This window comes from Neolamprologus brichardi, chromosome 7, assembly GCF_056152115.1.
Source record: "Neolamprologus brichardi isolate AB-2024 chromosome 7, ASM5615211v1, whole genome shotgun sequence".
Classification (NCBI taxonomy): Eukaryota; Metazoa; Chordata; class Actinopteri; order Cichliformes; family Cichlidae; genus Neolamprologus; species Neolamprologus brichardi.
In genome coordinates, this window is record NC_142110.1 from 5,053,824 (window position 1) to 5,077,795 (window position 23,972).

General features: G+C 44.0%; 1 protein-coding gene across 3 annotated transcripts in view; it reads right to left on the reverse strand.

Annotated features, from left to right (window-relative positions):
- mob2a (MOB kinase activator 2a) overlaps positions 1-23,972 on the reverse strand; it is a 61,287-nt gene that overhangs the window by 29,672 nt on the left and 7,643 nt on the right. Inside the window, exon 1 of one of the 3 annotated variants that reach the window (XM_087842919.1) lies at positions 6,890-7,113. The exons of 1 other annotated variant lie outside the window; for it this stretch is intronic. In XM_087842919.1, the coding sequence (XP_087699045.1) occupies positions 6,890-6,927 (38 nt within the window). In that variant the 5' untranslated portion in view covers positions 6,928-7,113. Of the gene's footprint in view, positions 1-4,048; positions 4,430-6,889; positions 7,114-23,972 lie in introns of those variants that run through there. One more of the 3 variants, XM_087842920.1, reaches the window with a different exon arrangement.

A 23,972-nucleotide genomic window follows, 5' to 3' on the forward strand; every position in this document is an offset into this window, starting at 1 on the left:
TAACCAAAAGGCATTTCCAGTGGAAACTGGCCGACATATCCTCAGCATAACCATGTATAATATCCACAAAACTGAAAAAGAGGTTATACACACACAATACGGTAATATTATGTTGAAGCACAGTACGTATCACTCCGCGAGGCTCCGCCTACGGTAGCCGTAATGCTCCAACAATCCATCAAGCGGTGTGGCTTCGTAGCTTAGCAAAGTCGCACTAAAACATTTGACAGATTTTCGAGCGTCGCGTCCATAAAACCATTTAGAGGTCAGTAAACACAACCAGAATTCATACATAAGGCACACGGGATTATAAGGGGCACTGTCAATTTTCAGAAAAATCAAAGGATTGATTTTAAGTGTGCCGTATTTTCCAAACAACACGGTAATAACGACGGCCCGCTAGCATGCTAGCTACCAAAAATAGTGCTTTGTTGTGTATCTGACGGACGAAAGCTAAACCAGTTCCACACCACTGAAGTTGCAGCATTTTTACAAACCAATTCTGGTTCATCCGTTTCATTCAACGATCCGCTTTCGCTCTTCTCATTCTGCGTCGCCGCCATGTGCGTATGTAAACATAGGCACTGCGCATGCGCGTTTTACCCATATTCTATCGCGATATGTCATTTTCCTATTGTTGCCCAAAATTACACTGGTATTAGCGTGAACGGTATGATATAGCCCAGCCCTACAACCAAGTATTTTCAAATTTACACACTTTAATGTTTGTTTCGGGGGAACAAACTAACTTCTGGTGGGCAGTGGGATACAGCAGTGTTCTGAGGCCAGATAAAGATCTATTTACAAATTCACCAGGTTTAACGAGGGCACGGTCTGACCGCAGGCATTTGCCTTTTTGCAGCCAGTCAGGGAGTGTCTAATATATGTGAGAATTAAGATTTGCTAAATCCTGCTGGTTGACTTTCAACTCTATGGCTCATTTATTTGGGTGGAGTAGTTTATGACAAACACTAGTCAGGTTACAAGGACAACAGATTTAAAAAAAAGAAGAAGAAACGACTACATAATACAGCCCTTATCTAAAATTTAAAGGCTGATCTTACAGTTTTGATTTGATGTGTAAGCATTTTTCTCAAGTTGGAATGATAAATGCTGCCTATTGTACAACACAAAGCCACAGGAAATAATTCCATTCACTTTTTCCAGGAATTGAAAAGATAATGGTTATATGGCATGCCTAGGCATTAGTCGTTTCAACAAACTTTCCTGAAAGATTTGAGCATTTCCAATCAATCTGAGTGACCGTGAGCCACAGAATAAGGGAGCCCGCTGGGCTGAGGGGAAGGATCGCGGGGCTTGTTGGTGGAGAATGGTGTTCTTGTTGAGCTCAGCTCTGTGACAGCAGCCCGGTCTGCCAAAGACAGCCTAATGAGAGACACATGGCATCTAGTATGGTCTGCTCTGCTAGTACGACACACAGCTATTGTTCTACACCGCACATTATAAAACTAACCAAGTGACCCACCGCAAGCAAACATACACAAGTTTTGTCATGTGATGGAGCCTTACAGTCTGACTGCACCCGCTTTCCAGCGACGTGTCAGCAACATGTCTTACGGGTAAAGAAATGCTGAACCACAAAATGCTGCCAAAATTGAAAATTTTCTCTTTGTTTCATGCTGTAATTGTGTAATTGTGTCTCTGCCATTTAAAAACTGAATGAAACCCTGACCTTGGATTCAACTCCAACAGCAGTAGTTGCCTCAGGAGTGTTGCCTTGGAAGAGACCCTGGAAAAATCAATTCTTGTGAGTGCAAAGAGTATGCGAGAGCACGAGAATGGTTTCTACACGTTACAATACATAAAGATCTTAGTGAGGGGTTCCTTAGATAACCGCCAACGAGACTGAAACCATTTTAATTCAGCCATTTAATCGAAACTGATCAGGACAGTCGCGCTCAGCAAGAATAAGAACTATTTTCTGCTCCCTTGGTTAGACGAGTGAATCTACCAACAGAAAGAAAGAAATGAAGCACGCAAGATTAAAACAGTGGCACGAACATGTAGACGTGACCGTGGTCGCTTCCTGTCTTTAATGTATCGGTAATAAAAGGGTTAAATTTCAATTAAAACAAAAACATTAGGATATAGTACACTACATATATGTGATCGAACAATATGCTTCTAATAATACGTTTGCAGTTAATTTTCAGCTATTTCATCATTCAAATTAAAGTATTATATTATATTGGCTAAATGTATCAGCACTCTCACAGCAAAGTGACTGCAGTCCCTGCTTTATCGGTTGAGTTATTTGGATAACATTTCCAGAGGTAATATGATTTATGTCCATATAGAATTGTATACCCCTGAATTCTGCCCCCTGCTGGCCATTAGAATGATGCCACTTGCATATTTTAGACTTGAAAGCAATTTTTATCTTTCCTATACACACGTTTCCTCCCCCGATTTTGCCTATGTATAAAAATCAAAGCTACTGACTGGACAGAAACATAATACAACGGCCAAGTAATTAAAGCCAAGTGAGTTTTATTTCACTTGCGTCATACGACGACAGACGTTTCAGACGACTTTGTTCTAAATGACATGATCGACATTGGAGTTGACAGTGATTGTTGGAGTGCTGGCAGGCATTTTCTACTTCACACAATGCTACCGTTGAAAGCTTAAACACCGGAGCCCAGGAGACCCAGGGCTGCCTCGAGTCGAGGTCAACGAGGACCCGTTCAGATGGGTGTGCCTCCCGAAACACACATCAATCAAGAAATATAACATCACTGGCAAGACATCTGATTGGCTGATGAAGTCGCAAAGGAAGAGAAGAGCTAAAAATAGACCCGAGAGCCCATTTTGGCTTAATGAGCCCAAGAGACATCAGGATCAGGTCCCACCCCTGCTTTCATTATGATGGGGGGAGAATAGTCAAATAGTTCTGGCATAAGCCCCGCCTTCACCAGGCTTCTGTGTGCATTTCACCAACAGCATTTAACACATGCAGAGCTTTAGATTTACATTACGCACGCACAGAAACGACAGGCTGTTATTCATGCTAAAAGTAGCAACGAAGTGTAAACAAAGTTCCGAATCCCACCGAGGCCTAATCGAATCCAGCTGTGGTGGATGTGTGAAAGCTACAATTTTACCCTCACCATCAAAATGGTCCTTTAAAACTAGAAAGCTATATTTAGACTTTATACAGCAGTTGGGGCACGCTTCGAGTGGCTAGCCCGAAAACCACAAGAGAGAAGAACCAGAATCTTTCTGCTCCAACTGCCCAAGAGCCTATATCATCTTAGCCTCTCTTTCAAGCACAATAACCAGCAACGTGCATGCCAGTAAGCCAGTCAGATTTTAAAACTAAAGCTCTGCATAGCCGTGCTTGGTCTATCTGCGGGAGAGGGGGGAGAAAAACCAAAAAAACCAAACTGGGAACATTTACTTTTTTCTTTTAAAGAGCAAAGTCTGTTAAGTCCAGTGTTCTGCAAACACCATGGGAAACAGAAAAAGAGGAAAAACGTTCCCCTGTCCCTTTATGCTGGAACACTGTGTCCAAACAAAACAAACAGTGTTGCACGGCCAAAGGGGCACACAACAGGATGAGAGGAGAAGCTGGGCAAGCATGACTGACGAGCTACCTTTTGGCTGCATTCCATTTTTTCCCAACCAGTCCTAACCTACCCTCCAAACAAAACCCGTAACCTCCAAAGTCTAGCGCTCCGCTTCTCTCTTCAGCTATAGGAGGCTGGCTACGAGCCATCAACATCCCCTTGTCTGCAACTCCGTGCCTCCCCCCCCCCCCCTCCTCTTGCCCTCCCACAATTCAAGATACACTGTGTGTCTGACTACAGCAGAATATCTGCCTGTTACAGCAGCAGTGTCCTCAAAAGTCTCCCCCAAACCACAGCACAATAACAGAGCGAGTGGGCAGGAGAGGAAACGGGAGGAGGGATCAGATGGAGAAGTTGAAGTTTAACTTACAGACTGCTAGAAATTATACTCTCGACAGCAAGAAACAACAAGAACAAAAAGGGGAATGAAAGGTCAAGAGTCGACACGTAAAATATACCTATAGAAGAAGCAGTCACAGCACACCAGCACCCCCATCCAGCAGTCGATCGAGCAGAGCCAAGGTGACGATGCTCCAAACCACAGCACCCTACACACCGTTTCACCTCCCCGTTTGAAACTCTGCTACAGGTGCACCAGCAAAACTGCTCCCAGCTCCAACGTAGCACCGAGTGTAATCATACGTCTGCTGCAAAGACCTTCGACTTCAACGCGGGTCACGCACGAAGCCGGCCGGACGGGCAGAGGAAAAACACCTCGAAACAAACAACCATTCACAAAACTAGACGCACTTCTCTGAGCAGGTTTCTCTTTCTCGCTCCTTTCCAACTACTGCAACTGCCTGCTTCACTTTCACACTCTTGCGCTCGCTCTCTCTCCCTCCCTCCCTCCCACTTGCTGGCTCACACTTGAAAGGCGGGAAGATTAGCTTGGCAAACAGAGTCCCATAAACAAACTGCTGACTGCTGGGCAGTACATGGTGGACTGCAGGGTAGAGTGAAAAGGAGGGACATTGGGGGGCAGGGGAGCGGGGGGGTGAAAATCCCTGGGAGGCAGTAATCTTGACATCTGTATACATCCTAAACAAGGGCTAAACATCCCATCTCCACCCATCGCAGACCAAACACACAATGTCTGCTAAATCGAAGTCTGAGTCAAATCCTGTCCAACCTCTGCAGAAAGTCGAGGAGTTCAGGAAGCTGACACACTCGCCGTTTTGCACCGTCATCGTAACTGCAGAAAGGTGATTGTCAGCTCTTGCGTTAACATCGAGAAAGGACTGAACACGGGAATGAACGCAGCACAAGGTTATACAGCGTTTTGAGCCCATATAAGTGCCTGTGACCGTTCATTCATATAAATGATGCATAGGTACGGTAAGGGAGGGGATAGCGCAGAGACAAACCTCCAGGAAGTGAGCCAATCGCTGCAGAGTACTCTAGTTATGATGCAGGCAAATAAGGAGAAGGACACAAATAAAAACATTCAGCTTCGTTTGCTCCCCATCATTCACTTCCTCGCTGCTCAAAACACACATAAGCACTTTAAGGGACTGCAGAGAACAGATCAATGTCTGCTGCTTAAATCGAAGGCTTCGGACACTGCCGGACACACCAGACAAACACAGGATTAACTGAGCATAACGAAGGCAGCGTATACCAGTGAATACTGACGCTTCAATGTCAAAGAGACCGAATCCACCCTGCTGTTTAGTGAAAACAAATCACTGCAGCCTGCCAAGAAAAAGACTGAGATAGCAGAGCCAGGAGACAGTCACCTTCAGAAGATGGCAGTTATGTAACCTGAGCGAGGGGGGGGGGGGCTTTGCTCTTTTTCTGCCGTTGAGTTCTCAAAGAAGCTCTGAACTGTGAGATGAATGTGGAAAAAAACAACCAAACAAAAAAAAGCCAGCAGTGATTGTAGGCTCTCTCGCCTAACCTATTCTTACCCTGCTGCGCACAAGTTTTTGAGACGCAAGATGACAAAGAAGCACCGCAGCAGCGATGACGTCACCTCTCCTCCTCCTCCTCATCTTCTTCCTTCTGCTCCCTGGAGAAGTGCTAACAGGAGCGTCAGCTTTAAGGCCTCCTCTGTCATAGCTTAATTATTCCTCTCTCTCTCTCACCTGCATCCACACAGATGTGAAAGCATATGTGGAGCATGACTACATCACACACACACTTCCTAAGTGAAAAAAGAAAGAGGTGGAGCGCGTATGCAGTGATAATATCTCTCGCATTTTCAACCGCGTGATGAAATGAGTGTTGGCACTCGTTAGCTCCCTTTGTTTCCAAGCACCTGAGAGTCAGGATGTGGTGTGTGTGTGTGTGTGCGTCTGTAAAGCACAGCGGAAAGCCCTGCATCTTATAACAAGCCAAGGGGAAAAGGGAAGAAATGAAACTGCCATTAAATCAACTGTCACTTTCAACAATATGACCAGCTTCTTGTGGGTCTCCATCTGCGTGTGTTTTTGCCAAATAAGTCAAACCAACCATAAAATCAAGACATCCGGAGTAACGGTTGTCTGTGCATGACTCATTTGGAGGAAAGCAGAAAAACTTTTTTGTACAAACGTGTGACTTGGACTGATAACGAGACAAAAAGTGAACCAATGAGCAGTGGAAAGACCTGACTCGCGATTGGTTTTGAAACACTGGTGTACATGAATGAAGGCTGTTGCAACCATGCAAAGGCAAGGTCGGTTGGGGAGGCAGAGGTACATCATTCATGCCGCTACATACAAAGTTGCTAGGTGATGTAACCTCAAGAAAGGGTATTCCTGGGAAGGGGAGGATAAAGGAGAGAGGGACAAAACATCATTCCCTAAGTGAAAAGAGGGGAAACAAAAGAAAGGGCCCAACCTCTAAAAAAGCAAGACCAACAGGTTTTTCTCCCCGTCCAGCTACAGAAACTTGAAATACACGTGGGTACCACGCTGGTGAAAGGGCACCAACGGTTAAACGAGCTGACACACTAAAGGATTGAACAGCCGTCTGATCAACCAATGCTTTTAAGGTAATCAACTCTGAGGCTGTCATTAAAATGACAAACTCACTCAAATTGTAAGTGCATTATAAATAAATACAAAGTTTCCTCTAATGTCCACGCCAGCAGAGACCCAGCCTTCAAAGACTCAAACCGCAGCTAACACCACAGCAATATCGCCAATGTTGCAGTAGAAAAGTAGCCAAACTCTCCGTTAGCAACATGAAGCGTTACTCTAGAATATCACAGAGATGCCGTAAAGAGACGTCGGAGCACTACGACACAACGTGAACTGATTTAGGAGCTCAGGATATGACAACACGTCTCCCCCCGCAGCACTGCTCCGCACTCTTACCTATTTAACGTATAGGACCCGTTCCTTTTGAATCTCATCCTGGATGACAGGAAGCGGATAAAGAAATCCAGAATTGATGGTGTTTCTTTCTTATTGTCGCACCTCGAAACAAACGAACCGCGCCGCGTCTCCCTCCGGACCCGCTGCAGAACAAACAAACGCCTTTTTCTCGTTTTTTTGTTGCAGACCTCTCCCTCTCTCGCACTCCTCCACAACTGTTTCTTTCTATCGTTCCTCTCCCCAGTCCTCCACCCCGTCGCCTCCTTCTTTTCTTCCTCCTCCTACTCCTTTGGTTCCCGACTCGATTTAGTTTCCGTGCATGGGGCAGGGTTAACGAGTCTTCATGCTGCAGGAGTTGCGATTAGAACAAAGCCAGACTTCGTACCGGTGACATGTGGTCGGTGTAAGTTGGAAAAAAATCTAGTGATATTAACACGAAGTCTGGTTGAGACTGGTCGGCTTTGTGTCCACAGCCTCGCTGACGCAAACCACCGCGCGTTACTCCAAAAGAGAGGAAAACAATGTAACTTGAATCCTTTCAATATTCCCACATCTACATCCCTTCCTCAGGCTCCACTCGGCGGCATAAAACCGACATAAAAGTGACCCCTAAACACAATAAAACATTAAAAAAAAAAAAAAAAGAGTCCCTTTATGGAGAATGATGATCGAAGCGACTCAGTTTCCTTCTCTCCACACAGGGTCCCGCGGAGGATCTCATGTTTCAACCGCGTTTCCTATCAGCGGAGCTAAAAATACGCATTTATATTCCTCCATATAGGCTGAACGCAAACCAGACGCCACCACCCCAACACGGATCTTGTCAGCGCCTGAAGGGTGAGACAGATTTGACGCTAAGAATAGGGCTGAGGATCCATTAATGCCATTTAAATCCAAAGTAGTCCTTCCAGGTGTATCTGTGGCTTTCTAACGCGCATATAGTCACTTTACATTAAACTCCAGGAGCACTATTCGGCTCTATATTCTGGCATATAAACACTGGATTAAGATTTTAACAGGATGTGGTTTAATAAAGAAAAACTACGCTAATCACAGCTGATTATATGGTTGGTTGGTTGGCTTGTAATGATAAAAAGGGGGTGGGTGGGTATGCCTATTAATTCCCATCTACTCTACCAAGGAACTCTTGACCTAGCATTAGGTACAGATGAGCACAATGATCAATCCTGACTTGCTAGTGAGTAATAGCCACATTTTTTTCCCAGCACCTTCCTCAGAAATGATAATGAAATGAGTTGGAGGATAATTTAAGTGGACACAAAGGTGAGACTGGATCCCCTCAAGCTAGGCCCATGTGTCTGTTTCCATCCTGGAAAAAAAAAAAAAGCTCTTTCACCTGGCAGATAATCTTCCCACCACCTGATAATCTGTGTACACCGATTACAACCAAAGATAAAGCAAAGCTGTTGTTTTGTCAAGCTTGGCTTTTTAATGGATTTATTTAAAAGTTGGAGAGGTGAAAAGACGGCAAGAACGGAGCTAAAATTTGGTAGACAGCCAGACCACAGAAAGCGAAGAGGAGATGTGGTTTTCTTATACGGCTGAGTAAGCTTTGAGAAGGGGAAGATGACGTGCAATGAAAACTCATAATCCAGGACAGCGTTGTGTGTTGCAGTAACGGCAAATTAGGGTTTTAGAAATGTTACATTTGCTCTAAATTCTCCAACAGCAGCTTAATTACAGGGAAAGCCCAGCTAATCTAGGAGGATATGGTTTAAAGAATCCTGAGTTACTTGGTTAATAGTTTCTCTAATAGCAAAATAAAAGATCTCATTACGTTTTGCGCGCATGTGTCCTGAGGGATTAGAAGCACAAAATAATGAATGCGGTTAAGTTTAAAAGTAATCCAACTTATTCCGCATTACATCATATATAAGTGCAAAAGTGCAGTGTGGCATTTGTGTGTGTGTGTGTGTTTCCTCTGCTGCCGCAAAATACTCGGGACTGGTTTCATAGCTCCAAGTCGTTTATTACAATAAGAGCAGCTTGGCACCAAAAGTGCTGATCAATGGCACTGCTGTAGCTGCTCCATCAGTCACTGCGGAGTTGCACAACAGCAGCTGGAGGTAGAGAAGAGGAGGAGGAAGACAACAGGAGGCAGGATATGAGGGAGAATATCAACAGCAAGAAAACGTGACTTTTAAAAGGTGTGGGGCAGTGAACGCTGCAGACCACGGAGGCACAATTAGCATTGGTTTTATTGATGCTCCTCCTATTCAGTCTTCCTGCTTCCTGCACCTCAACTATCCCTGATTTATTGCTCCGTTTGCAGCCCCTTCATTAAGTTAATTTGAGCTTTCTTCTTCTGCAATTCTTATGCTGATTCCTCCATTCCCTCCACCTGGCATCACTTCTCTCCATCCCTCCCTACACTCTTATTCTTGTTGTGCAACAATGTGGTGAACTGTAAGTGCATCTCCTTGCATACTAATGAGGATAAAAGGTGCCAGCCAAACAGCAATGCCTTTACTCTCTCCCTCTTTTTTCCCTGTCTAAAAGTTGAAGCTTCTGAGGGCCCAGAGGTTAAAATAAACTACCCATAAACCTTCTCTGTTCATTTCTCTGCCTCGTTTTTAATGACAGGGAAGCTTCCAGAAAGCGGTCATCATTGGCTGGTGTGTGGCTGTGGAATAGCCCTGCCCCCTTCAACCCTCGCTCCTGCTCTGAAGCTTTCCAGGAATACTCTGGTGGACCGCAATGCACAAACACACACAGACACACACAGTATATCAAGGCTCCAGGAACCTGAGTGCATGTATAAGAAGAGAGGCCAGCTTTAGAGTCTCCAAGTTTCCCAGCACTGACAGAGGTGATACTGACAGAAACCACACGACTCCCTGCTTCGGCGCCAAAAAAGTCTTACGAAACCACTACCATGTTTGTATTATGCAATTTAATGTACATAGGGTTTTGCTGCCAAGAACCAAACACATGCCGTTTTTCTTTCCAACACAAGTGGGCACACTCCAAAAATGTTTACGCACACAAAAACAGCACAGCGGAGGTATATGCGAGCTGGGGCCGAGCCAAGCGGTGTGGTATGAAAGAGCCTATATATACACACCGCCAGGCTGGGTGACGCCAGGAGACGGTCGGTCTTTCTGTGTGTGTCTGTCTTTCACATCATGGCCTGAAACAGAAGCAAGAGAACTGCTTGTCCACCTTTTTGGGCTTCTGCCACCGGGATGGGTAGCACCACAAAGCCTGTGAAGATAGATTCATGAGGGGCAGATGTGACACAGTAAATTAAAAGACAGCGGTGATTTTATTTTCTCAGAATGGTGGGACTTTGGTGCCACCTGCTGTTAAAAAGAAATAGTGTACTGCTCAAGCGAAAGTAAACGCTTTCTCATTATTCCTAATGGCACGCACGAGCTGAGAAACAGTCATGAGAGAAAGGCAGCAGGAAGGGGAGGAAAGCTGCAGGAAGAGGTGCGGGCCGCCGCTGACGTCCTGACGACTGGTATGCTGTCTGGTATTGCTGGCATGTGAATAAAGGCTTTGAATTAGAGATAAAGGGAAAAAGAGAAGACAGATGATAGAGGAAGGCTATGTCAAGAAGATCCGGGCTCTCAGTGTCATGGTATTGCTGATATGTGAAAGGCAGGACGTTATGACATGAATGACAGGAGCCAATGAGAAGCAAGGACTCTGCAGAAGATGTTTGCAGGCTAAAAAGTGGTTACACACTGATGGGAATAAACTATAGATGAGAGGACACAATGAGGACTTGAACCGCCCACTTTGTGTGTGTGTTTTAGGGGAAAAACAGAGCATGCCTCAGCACAAATAAGAACAGAACTAGTGATCCCAATCAGCCTCAGGCTGGTGGTGTACTGGTATCACTGGTTTAAAACTGCAGCTGCTTGGTACAGTCATGTGATAGTGGACTGCATCGAGCCTGGTGCACACTGGGAAGGCCTGCAAGCCATGATTATGCAACAACAAGATCTGATTTCATGCCCACTGGATCTCTCCTCTCCTTCCGTTATCTCAACTCATACTTGATCTACATTTATCCTGCAACCAGAGTATCTTCATCACTTCTCTCAGTCTTCCACACACATGAGACTGAGCTTATTCCACCATCTCTTGGAAAATAGTGACCTTATATGACCTGCTAAAACTCAACGATTAAGCAAACGAAGTTACCCAACTCCTAGCAGGTAATCATTTTTTATCCACAGACGTGTTCCTTTCTGGTGAAAAGTCATGTAACCTGTAGATGTGCTGCCCTCTTGTGGCATAAAAACAGCTTAAAACCACATTATATGGACATCACTAGAAGTTCTTAGTCTTTTCTCTTAGAAAAGAGAGCCACAGCTGGAGCCTGGCCAACTGGTCGGACCAGCTAAGGATGATCTAGACGATAACAGATATAGAGGAGCATCTTAACTCGAAGACAAAACATAAACGTCTTTGTTAGAGGCTTCTTTCACTCACATTTAAATAACAGTCAAGGCTATTTTTACTTATCTCACATTTTACATCACAAAAAGAGGCAGTCATCTGTGCAGTCAACTCGCACGCCATACCTTTCCAGACCATACATACTGGTGTGGCTGTTAAGTCTGGGACCAGATCAACGCACGACTCCATCAGAGGCTCACAATATGTGAGTGAGTGTGTTTTTGTTTGTTTTAATTAAAAAAAAACATTTTAAGATTACAGCGGCAAAAACATCCTTTAAAAGTTTGTCTGCACTAAAGATTTAAAATGGATTAAAAACTTGGAAAATCTATACTACAGTACACATATCATTATTTAGTTATTTTTATACTTTATTGCAACATTGATTAGTTTTATTTATTTTTATTGACAGCAGGCTCTATATGAATGGCCTCTTGTCCCCTTATTAATTTCACTGCAATACTGAACTCCATTATTTTCATTCTCTACTTAAAACATAATGAACAGCATCTGCATCACTAAGCTTCATGCAAACATTTTGTGTACATCGCGCTGGTTTGTACAGTGTTAACTATTGGACAGTGACCCTTTGTGACCAAACACTGAGCTGTCTAATACGAATGAGGCCGTGTGTAACTTAGACTCAAATTCCAGAAATAATTTATTCAACCGCGGGCTTGTGTGAAAATGTCACAGAAAGTGTTTGCTGAGCAAATGGAGCATCTCTAGTTTAGCCCCAAACAGCTCTATGCTAATGCCGAAAAACTCCTTGCCCAGGAAACTGAGCCCGACACTGGAAACCCACTGAAACACTGACAGTGCTGAAGTACGTAGCCCACACCTGCCAGTGGTTATGCAACAGCTGGCATGTTCAGCAGTGTGTTTGTATGAAGACTAGCATTGTCCAGGTTGCAGCTACTGTGCAGTCTGTGTAGACCAGTGACCAAACGCCTCGGCGCAAACTGCTCACCTTTTAGCTGTTGGGCGATCGTGGCTCAAGAGTTGGCAGTTTGTCTTGTAATCGGAAGGTTGCCGGTTCGAGCCCCGGCTCAGACAGTCTCGGTTGTTGTGTCCTTGGGAAAGACACTTCATCTGTTGCCTTCTGGTGGTGGTCAGAGGGTGGCCCTGGTGGCCTGGTGGCCTCGCCTCTGTCAGTGCGCCCCAGGGCAGCTGTGGCTACAATGTAGCTTCATCACCAGTGTGTGAATGTGGGTGTGAATGTGTGGATGACTGAACGTGTAAAGCGCTATACAAATACAGGCCATTTACCATTCAGAAATTATATTCTGATAGATAACGCCAATAAACCTGCACCAGTGAAGGGTTCGCCGTAATGTAAGGCTAGACAAAGTAATAAAGCAAGGTCATCTGCTCCGAGCAACACAGAAGAGCCACAATGAAGAATTTATGTCTGTTATTAAAGTTTTTCAGCGCAAAGTTGTTTAAAGACACAAATTCCACTTGTGATAATCATCACGTTCATGAATTGTATGTATTATTTTCTGGTCTTTGTTTATTAGCACTCAGGCATTAAATGCAGCTGCACAGACGGAACTGGCAGTGACGAGTTGACTAAGACGAGGAGACAGAAAGACGGAGAAAAAGGCACGTGTGGTTAGAGACACCGGTCACGTTTCTGCGTTATGATGAACGCAAAGGAGTGACAGATGCCCAGCCGGGGCCCACGTGAGGGAAGCAGCTCTTCCTGTGTTTGTGCATCTCGCTGTTTGCTTTCCCTTTTGCACAACAAGTGACGAGATTTCCTGCAAGCTCCTGTTCCCGACTCCCAGCACAGGCAGAGAGGCAGAACAATGAGGAGGAAGAGAGAGCGGGGCAGTGGAGGAGATAATGGAGGAACACACACACACGCACAGGTCACGTGCAAACACAGGCAAAGACTGAGGTGTACGTGAGGACGCACACCCTGATCAAACAAGCACACATGCAGGCAGTGTGGATAACTGCAATGAGGCCAAATGCAACATGAAAAAGGAGCAAAGGGACCAAAAAAAGAAAGAAGAAAACACAGGGAAATTGCAACATAAAGGCCCAGAACCTTATCAAAATCAAGACTGCAGATTTAATTTCATTCAGTCAGCACTAACATTTCCTTCTGAAGCACGGTCTCGTTTAGTCAGTGCAGTGGCTTCCACGTCATCAAGGTTACTCGGTGAGGTGAAATCCCCAGCGGTTGTGAGAAACGTCCCATCTGTGCATACAGTACATGGCCCTGAGCGACACATGAACTCACCAGAGCACACCAAACCCCCGACCTACTCTTCATCTACAAGGAGAAACGGATGTGGGGAATGCGTCTTACTCTTTTATCCCCCCCACAAAAAACAAATGTTCAACCTGACACACTGACACCGAGGTTAAGACGAGGAACAGCTTACAGAGCGGATGTCCAGCACACAAGCGCTGCGACGTATATAGCCTCTTCCAGAGCCATAGATAGCGCTTTTCTATTTCTATCTGCTGCTTCTGTCAAATCCCAGCATTTTAAGTCGTCGGGAAGCTCTCGGTGTGCATTGAACGCACTGCTGATGAACAGGAGCAATCATTTTGTGTTAGTTTAGACCTCAGAGGTCAAAATACTTTAATTTGTAGCATTTTTCTCGCTCCCTGAAGCAAATAAACACTTACAGCCTGCGCCGTGGAAACAAACAATTTGTGTCCATTACGCCTGTGCCTTTAAATGATGAAAAAATAAAAAATAAAACAAAGGTTCCACCTCGTGATACCAATGATATAGCGATGCCATGTGTTTACATTCCCTAGTGAGCACAACAATGACACAAGCCCAGACATGTCTAAGAGCGAGCAGCAGCAGGTCAGCCTTGAATAATGATTCTACACCTGGAAAAAAGGCAGCTACTTCAACAGCACGCAAGTGTTAACACAGTGTTAACTGTGACTCAATCTAGCATCGCTGGGCTCGTTAGTTGCGCTCCGTATGACAGGAAGAGCAAACGGTGGATGGAAGCCAGTGATGTGGTTACAAGCTGCTAAAGCAGAGTTTTAACCCTCGCGTTTCTGCAGCTTATGATTGCAACTTGCCAAATATGGTAACTTGTGGCTTCAAAGAAATAACAAAGATAGCCAAATTGCTAATACCGAGGCCCTAAAATGCAACGTCCAAAATCAGTGACATGTTTAAGAACTATTATCTTCAAATCCTTTATTACCTCATATTTCTATTACAGCTGGGTACAAAATAATTCATTACACAGTGCTATCACAACGGGTTGTTTTTGTCAGTACTTCTCAATATCTGTAACTGAAGGACAGAAAAAAATAGCCTAAAAAATAGGTCATAAGTCATTTCATTACTATTCAATTTCAATAATGAACTCAATAGCACTCTGATTTGCTTTGCCCCTCACTGCTTCCTAGTGCTAATTAGTTAATTTATTAATAAATGTCTGATTATGTAACATGTGGTGTAAATTTTCCATGGTGCAAGGCATTTACCACCTCCCCCACTGCTGCGTCAAACTTATTTTACCAGCATTTTAAACGCAAGAAGTTTTAACATGTGATAGATATACCATTGATTTATATGGGACCAGGCCTGCATGCAAGAAAAGCAGCACTGTTAGTTGCATAATGATTTAAAAATGCAGAGAACGTCATTAATCACGTCTCAAACAGGCAGCTACTGGTATTGGTGCTTTCCAAAGATATGGCGTACTCATGGGGAGGAAGTGTGGCTGATGAAGATAAAGAGCAGCACAGAAGGAATGAGGGAGAATAAAGAGTATACAAGAGAGAGGAGTTCGGGAGTCACTGGCTCGCGTCACAGATCTCCCTCCATCACTCTTTATGTAGGCTAATCTCTTCCATCTCACCTCCCTGAGCTGACTGGCTCACTTAGCCTCTTTTAACCAGCTAACGGATGGTAATAAATCAGCAGCACACCCCTCTCACCTCTAATCTCTCGTAGCCTGCTCTGCTCCGCACACTCCCCCTGATATATGACTCGGTCCACCTCGACTCCTAGTGCGAGGCAGTTACTGATGGGAGTAGGGGTTCGACAACAACCAGAAAATCAGAAAGTGTGGATGACGGATGAGACCGGAAGCAAGAAGAAGAAAGAACAGACTCACATCTCCTGTTTTTCTGCTTTACTTATTTTGAACTTTAAGCCTTTTGTTCAATATTTTCTTGTCTGGATCTTTGTCACATATTAGGGAATAGTATTTTAGTTTCAGATCTGTGGCAAAATATTTTTGGAAGTTTGTAAAATTTGCATTTAATCAAACTATGCAATTAAAAATAACTTTTTATAGGCTGGGGAAAAAGTTACGTTGTAGCCTCCCATATTGGAAGTTTTAAAATGTTAAATCTGGTGTCGACAGATGAAGTCGGAGCCTTTCTTTCCTCGGCATGGCTTCCTGGATTAAACTGTGGCAAAGTGAGCTGCTCCTCAACCTCCTGCGCTTCATAATACCCCGTATTCACAGCCAGTCTTCTGCACGGCAAACTTGTAACCTAGCTCCCTGTGCTAACAAGCGGTTGGCTCAGTGTTGTCATTTATCACCCAGCTCAGAGACCACCTGGGATCAGAAAGGCTTTAAGAAAGGTCATGCTTAACAGGTCAACCGTTAACAAACACTAGAGAAGATGAAGATTAGTGTTGTGACACGGTATGCAAGACCACGGGCATGACTGTGTTATAATGAAGTGCAATGTTGTGTGTGTGCGAAGAGCGTGGACAGAGCACGTTCCCCAGTGTGGTTCTCTGCAAACACTCAGATGATCAGACTTATCCGTGTTTACACTAAACACCGCCTCAAGGGTCAAATACTTTGTTGTGTGCCTCGTGTTTCTTGTATTTTGTCCAGCTTTGAGCTTGTCAGCCCTGCTCCTGGGAGGCCGTGTCAGCAGCTTCCACAGAGTGACCCCAACCCTGCAGCGGAAATTGGACGACCCCGAACACCAGCTCCCTCTCCGTTATCTCCCTTTGCCTTCATTCCAAGTCAAACTCTTCCCTCAAAAACATCTCCCTCCTCCTCCACATCCTTTTTTAGATTCAAGCTAACTAAGCTAACAAGCAATTAGGTTTGTAGATGCAGGCATGTCGATTGTCCTACAGGCAAAAGAAGGGAATCCCGTGGAGATACACATTATAAGCCAGTTGAATGAAATCTGGAAATCTAAACTGCTGCTACTGATATTTTCCATACTGATAGGTGGGGAAGGATGATACTGGTTGTGGGTGGATGTTTTGCACGTACTACCCTGTGTCATCCCACATCAGAGCATGAGTCTTCTCCCCTCCCTCCATCTCTGTCAGTGTGACATTTGATTTCTGACTCACAAGTTAAAGATATGTACAGGCCATACGGGCAGATCAAAGCTGTCAGTTACACATAGCAAATATATGGCTGCTGGTGTTGGCCTGTCAGCACTTAAGTCTCTTCCATCACAGTCTCCCTCTAATCTTACACACTGTCTCTCCACTGTTAATTTCTCACCGCAACTGCTTCAATGTGTGCCGTATGAATGTTAATGCACAGACATGCACACATATAAAAAGAGCAAAAAGCTCTGACTAAAAGGTCCCTGCTGAAGTTTGGTTTCTTCACTGATGCCAGCAACTAAAACTTGCATGCAGTAAAGTCCATTTTTCATCTAGACAATTGTATCATTTCATTTCCTGGTACTTGAACTGTTGAAAAATTGTCCAGTGTTTGCTGATAAGTTACATTTCCTTTACTCGTTTATTCAAATGTGACACTTTTATGATCTGGGCGAGCCACCAAGCGGGCCAGACAAATGGAATAAGGCGCCAAACTGTTTCCAGTTAACATCTAACTGAGTTTAAAGAAATCAGTTCTTGGAAAAGTCCAAGACACCAATTAGAAATTAAGTCTTTGAACACTATTTGGTTGAGAGGCACATGACATCATCTTTTATTTCCTGTCCAAACTGCCAAACAGGAAGTTTGTCTTTACAAAAATAAAAAAAAGGAAAGAAAAGTTAAGATTAGCTTTCTCACTTCCTTCTCCATTTAGGGCAGCTTTATATTCACATCTGCCATGTTCCTATGAGATCTCACATTAGTTTGTTTTTGTGATTTATTGTCCCACGACAAGCTCACTGTAACCCATGTAATCCCATTTTAGGTTGGTATCCGTGGCACTGGAAACATCCACATCCTTCCTGTGCCAGGCACCAATGTGCACATACACAAGAACACACATCCGCATACACCTTTACAGCCAGTGGGAGTGGACGGGCCACTGATTAAGGGGGGATAAAACACAAATAGTGGGATGCTGAGGAAAGACGAAAGTGTTGGAGAAAAAAAACATGTGCAGCAGAGGAGTACAGCCTTGAGATGATTCCCTGAGGCGGGCATGTGTGCTTTGGAGAAAGAGGGAGAGTGCGCGAGTGAGTGTGTGTTTACTCGGCTTACCCTGCCTGATGCAACACGGAGATCTCTAATCCAATTATAGTTCAAACCAGCCTAGCGGTCTAGCTTCAGCCACCAAGGACAAACCTAGCTAGCTTACATCAACGCCAGTAGCCCACCGGCTCTGTACAGATTTAGCAGCTAACTGCTCAGCTGAAACCTCGCCCGAGGGTGCCGACCACATAAAAAATAAATAAAAATCAGCCAGAATTAAAGCCTTCCTCCTCCAAGACAAATGAAACCCGATTAGCTGAATGAGAAGCTAGAGTTCTGCTGCAGAAACACTCAAATTTTGGTCTTCACAGTTTTGGGAATCAAAGCAGGAGGTTAAGGCTCCTATTATGCATTTGGACTCCTCAGTCCTTCTGGTGCATTTCTCCCCATTTCTGACCTGCAGAGTTCCAAACTGCATTTCTCCTTCTGTCATTTGCAGCCTGGCCCCTGCTGTTAAATCTCCTTCTTCGTCCTCTATTTAAGAGCTCTGCTGTTTCTAATCTACCTCCCTGCCCCACGTTGCCGCTTCCCATTTATCTGAATATCTCAACCAATTGCCTAGGCGTCTCTATCGCATTCCTCCTTCCCTCACTTCACAAAAAAAAAAAAAAAAAGTCTCATGCTGTTCTCCTCCTTATCATCTACCTCTGTCCTCTGTCCTCCTTTTCCTCTGGTGTATTTAATTCATATTTCCTTTATATTTCCTTTCCTTCAACTCTTATTAGCCAGATCTTGGAAATTATATTGTTAATCTTTTTGGTTTCTTATCTAGCTATTCAACCTCTGGAAAGACTCAGAAAGTTTTGCTTCAGATGATAACTACGTATGTCAGGTTTCCTGTGCCATATCTAACAGAGCATTCTGCAAGTCTACATTCCTCAGTTTGGCCATGACCTCAGGAAACACTTTACTCGTGACTTTATGGCTTCAGTTGGTAGATTTAGGGCTGCCACGATTACGTCGACTATCAAAATCGTCGACGACTGATTTAATAGTCGACGTGTCATTTGAAGCTTTGTAAGATCCCAAAAGACGCAGGAATAAGTAGTAGCATTTAAGAGTGTAATAACGGACTGAAACAGAAGATGGCAGCACTGCATGTGCAAGGATGCCAGCTGCTGTTAAACCCCGAAGAAGAAGTAGCTCTGTCTCAGAATTCATAGCGCAGCCCAGCTCAGTTTCCAATAATGGCGGCAGCTAGTTAGTTTTAATATTACTCTTATTATTCTTTCTGGGTCACAAAATAAACGTTTAACGTGTTTTCAGGCGAGAATGTAACTGTGTAAACCTCAAATATCTGCTCAGTTTATCAAGACACCACATATTTTTAAAAGCGCTCCGACGTTTTCGGAGACGTCTGTTAGCCACTAGCTCGATAGCTAGCCGGGGGCAAGGCTCACTAACCCGTGAGAACACCGGACTCCCAAATCGTTTTCAAACCCACTGCGGTCTTTCGCTACTCAGGTTAAACATGATATATAAGTCACTTAGATAACTTAAAAATGTTATTGTTTGGCTTTTTTCAGTATTTTATTTGTTCCTGAGTAAATCGGCTGAGTTTATTAAACTCCACCGAAACAATCTGCACATTTAATTAAAATTTAATAAACTACCATCTTGTCTTTATTTTTAGTTAGCACATACCTTAAACACTTAAAGCTGTAAGCTAATGATAGTTATATAAGAGCAGATGCTGCTGGTGCAATAAGCTGTCTGTTTTACGTCCAATTGATGCATGATCTGATTAGTCGACTAATTGCAAAAATAATCGACTATCAATATAATCGTTTGTGGCAGCCCTAGGTAGATTCAAGTCTTACTGAATAAAACAAAACCAATACTGGTCCCCACTGCAATCAAAAATACCAATAAACCAGGGAATGCTACAAGACAGACCTGCTCTAAAGCATACTATTCTATGAGTATACAACAGCCTTTGGTTTCCTAGACAGATATAACCCTCGTTAGAGGCGCCCGCTTTCAAAAAGACAAGGCAGTCATGGCCAAAACACTCATCTCAAAGATTCACAAGTCACCAGGTGACATTGCAGTGGGGCTACATCCATCTCGTATATATAGTTTATGGCATTGAACAAGTGGACATGTATCAGTAGCTCAAGTTCTCTGAGGCTTATTAATAGATTCAGAACTTCTCTGTGACTCAGTAGTGTAATGAGACTTGTACGCTCACACAGAAAATGTGCGTGCCTATTGAAATTGTGGCATTTTAATTAGTTTATGAACAAAACGGTCATATGATTAATCTCTGACATTCTAATTTCGAAAAACAGAATTATATTTAACCCAATAAACAGAAAAGAAACATGTAGAGACAAAGAATATATCTTCTTAAATAAGAAAGATGTCATTAAATGCATCTTATAGCCAAACTTGCAGCAGAACTGTTCTTTGCGGCATTCAGTGTGGGTGGATAGCAACAACAACAACAACAACAACTACTACTAAAAATCTGCTGCAGGATGTTCAACTTATTTTAGATGATCTTAAGACAGTTGTAGCCAACAGCGGCCCGTGACTGCGATGCTCTCTGACAGAACAGTAGCTGCTCCGAGGCCTGTGGCAGGCAGTTCAGCTACAAGAAGAGCGAGTCAAGTTTGGGATCTGCGTGCTGAAGTCAGCTCTGTAATTAAGCATGTGAGAGGAAAATGTCCTGATGTGACCAATACCAAGAGGTGGAAGGGGTGAGAGTGAGAGAGCAGCTGATCAGCTATGACGGTTCCTGCCTGCTGCCAGTGTTTTTCCTCGTCTCCCTCTCTCCATTTGTTGGCAGCGCCAGTGGTGTGTGCTGGGCAGAGCTGCCCGGAGCGTTACGAAAGAGTAAACACAGTCGCAGCGTGGTGCCACTCCCCTGCCAAGTGAAACAGAGGCAAAACACACACAAACACACACGCAACCATGCCAGAAGCTGAACAGTGCAGCCCAGCTAAGAACATCTCCACATTCAAAGCAGCAACAAATTCATTTTACAGACTGTAAACACATCGAAACATATGGCCTCTTAAATCAGTGTAATATGCTGGTTAAATGTTACCAACCAGTGCAGTTGACACTGTGAAACAGTCTGTTCAAGCTTTTGAACAGGTCAGGACCCATGTGAGTGGGTGGAGAAGCTTCACATGCGCATCCAGCTCCAGGTACTCAGAGCTGGGTTTCATTTGCAGCCTCTCAATCTATCGCAGTATTTAGTTGCAGTGCACTCAGAGCACGCACTGCCCTGAGGCTTTTGAAAGCTCATCTTCACTCAAATATATTGGCAAAAGGGGAGAAGAAAAACAAAAGCTACCACACTTAGCGAGACTTTCCATCTCAAGTGCTTGTGAAAGTGCTTAATACAACCATGCATGCATTTGGATTCTTCATTTATCCACTTATGCATATTCAGTGAAAGGCAAACTGCAGAGTCATCCTGGTATCAGATTCATTCATTCACTTTCAATAGTGCCTTTATATCACCCACACTGATATCCTGGAACACTAAGATACAGAAACCTCATTTAAGATTTAATTGGACACCAACTGGTTTAGGATGGCTCTCAAAAATGATCGCCCACAATTTTAACCAATGTGAAAATGATCGTCTTATAAGTGCAGAACACCTGCATCTCTACGACTACTGTTAATCCTGCATGTAGGGATGGGTACCGGTATCCGGTGCCATGATGGCACCGGTTCTGACATAAATGGTAGTAACCAGACCGAAAAGCAGCGCACATTTCGGTGCTTTATTTCGGTGCTTTTTTTTCCTGAGCTGTGATACACTTTGAATTCTAGCCAATCATTTTACGTTTCCGAGGATAGTAGGCGGGTCCAGGTACGTACGTTCTTTTAGAGCAGAGCTACAGATTAAAAGTGCCCAAGGCGAAGCGGTCAAAAGTCTGGCTGTACTTCACAGCAAAAGATGCAAACTCAGCAACCTGCAACAAGTGCTTTAAGCTGATACTGTGATACTGTCAAAGGAGGTAACACCTCAAATCTGATGAAACACCTGGCGACGCATAGCGTTTTTTTAAAAGCCGAAAAATGCACCGTATTTGATAGCTTGCTGCGAGACCTCACACCGAACACATCTACTGCGGGTGTGGTGCCTGTTATCGGACCTGGAGTTAGCAACATCCCCCAAAAACCCGAAGAGTAGAGTCCTGGCCCCTAGCCCTGCCAGTATAGCAGAAATGATGAGGATGATGATGCAGCAGCAGCCGTTCTTCTCTGCGTGAGTAGCTTCATGTTGTTCGTGTGTAATTTACGTTCAGTAGGCTAACCACGTTATTACATTAATGCATGTAAGGTGAACTAGCAAACATCATCATAGCTACATGCGCCTGTCTTCTTGTTTGATGGCAGATACTCCCTTCACCCTGGCCAAAAAGGCTAAAATGACCAAAGAAAAAGTGAAAAACAGTTAAACATGAGAGGTTTTTGGACAAAGTTTGTGTTTTTTCCATTGTTTAAGCACTGCTTCCAGCCAAGAGTGATACCATATATGCCCTATAGCTGCAGAAAAGGCTAACATTGTTATCTTTTTACAAAAAAACAGCTAAACATGAGAGGTTTTTGGACCAATTTTGTGTTCTCCATTCTTTAAGCACCGTTTAAGCACCGTTTCAAAAGTACCGGTTTGGCACCGGTATCGGATAAAACCTAAACGATACCCATCCCTACCTGCATGCTCTAGGTGTCAGCTTTCTGTGAAACTTGATGTCATTGACAACTCTGAACTATAACAGCTCGGCTCTGATGGTGTGTCAGAGGAATAGGAAGGACCTGGCACCGCTGTCGCAAAATAATGGTACAGCCTTGAAGAAGGGAGCCGATATCAGAGGCAAGATGAGGACTTGTTTGTTTTGACTCTGCCCCTCCAGCTCTGCTTTGCCCTTACACTGTTTTCCTTTCTCTTTCCCCACACGAGGCAAGCCCACAAAAAAAAGCATGATAGCGCTTGTACAACATTACTCAGCATCTAGGCGTTCCTCCTACCCCTCCACTGGCTTTTATTAGTTTAAAACATTTCTCAAAAACATTACCAAGGCTGCGTTGCTCTATGTGGCTGAACAGTCCAGCTCAGGCAGCAGTCAAGCACGAAAACGTCTCTGCATGTCAGTGTCCAGAGAGCAAGAGCGAGAAAGAGGGGAGGGAGGGAGTAGAAGACAGAGTGTGTTAAAGGGTTGAAAGTGACTACAGTGTCCTTTGTGGGGAGTAAACAAACCTCAGAAACGGAGGCACATCATGGTAGAATAACCTCGAGCCTGACGTTGAACCCCGGGAATGGGCCCTCGCGTCACTAAAGCAGCGCAGAATTAATGTGAGGCGCATAAAACAATTATTGGAAAATTAGAAATTAGTCCTGATTAATTTTAAATATTGATATAATAATCTGATGCAATTCACAGGCAACCTGGTGCTTTGGAAACAAAGTTCACACCCTGAGTAAGGAGCTTGTTTAATCACCTTTAATAGCGATATCTTGAAGCGATCACTTTTTTGTATGTCGTTATTAACGCTCTCATATTGCTCACTGACGCTCCAATAACATTCCAATCATTGCAATGCCTTGATTCTTTTCGTTTCAGCCATTCTACAGTAGATCTGCAGCTGTGCTCGGGGTCCTCATCGTATTGCATGACCTAGCTTTAGCTGGTGGACTTTATAGTTCGGTATATAGAGGAACTCAGTCTTGCAAAACAAGCCCATGCCATCACCTCTCCACCACCATGCTTCACAGTTGCTTTGAGGCATTTGTGCTGATATGTTGAGTTTAGTTTTTGCCTAATATGAGCATTATGGCCAGACATCTCCACTTTGTTCTACTCTGTCCAAAAGACACTGTTCCTGAATCTTGTGGTTGTGGTTCAAGTCCAGCTTGCATATGCATGACTTGCCAGGATGCTCTTTTTAGAGAGAGGCCACCCTTCTAAAATAAAAGCTATACTAGTTCAGTCCTTATAATTTAACATTTAACCTGGTAACTGAGGCTTGTCAAGTCTCACAGGTATGCCACTTGAGATTTTTCTCTGAACATCGCTTGGTCTGACCTTGGGGTAAAAGATGGTCACATTCACTGAGAGAATTTGATTAGCAGTACCTCTTAGTTCGGGAAGGCAGTAAGAGAGTACTTGTTATTTTGCTTTCAGGTATTTTGTTTGTTTGTTTTTTTGCTTTTACACATAAACACTTGGAAAGTTAGACTCCTAAAGACTGGGACATTCAGATCTCCTGTGC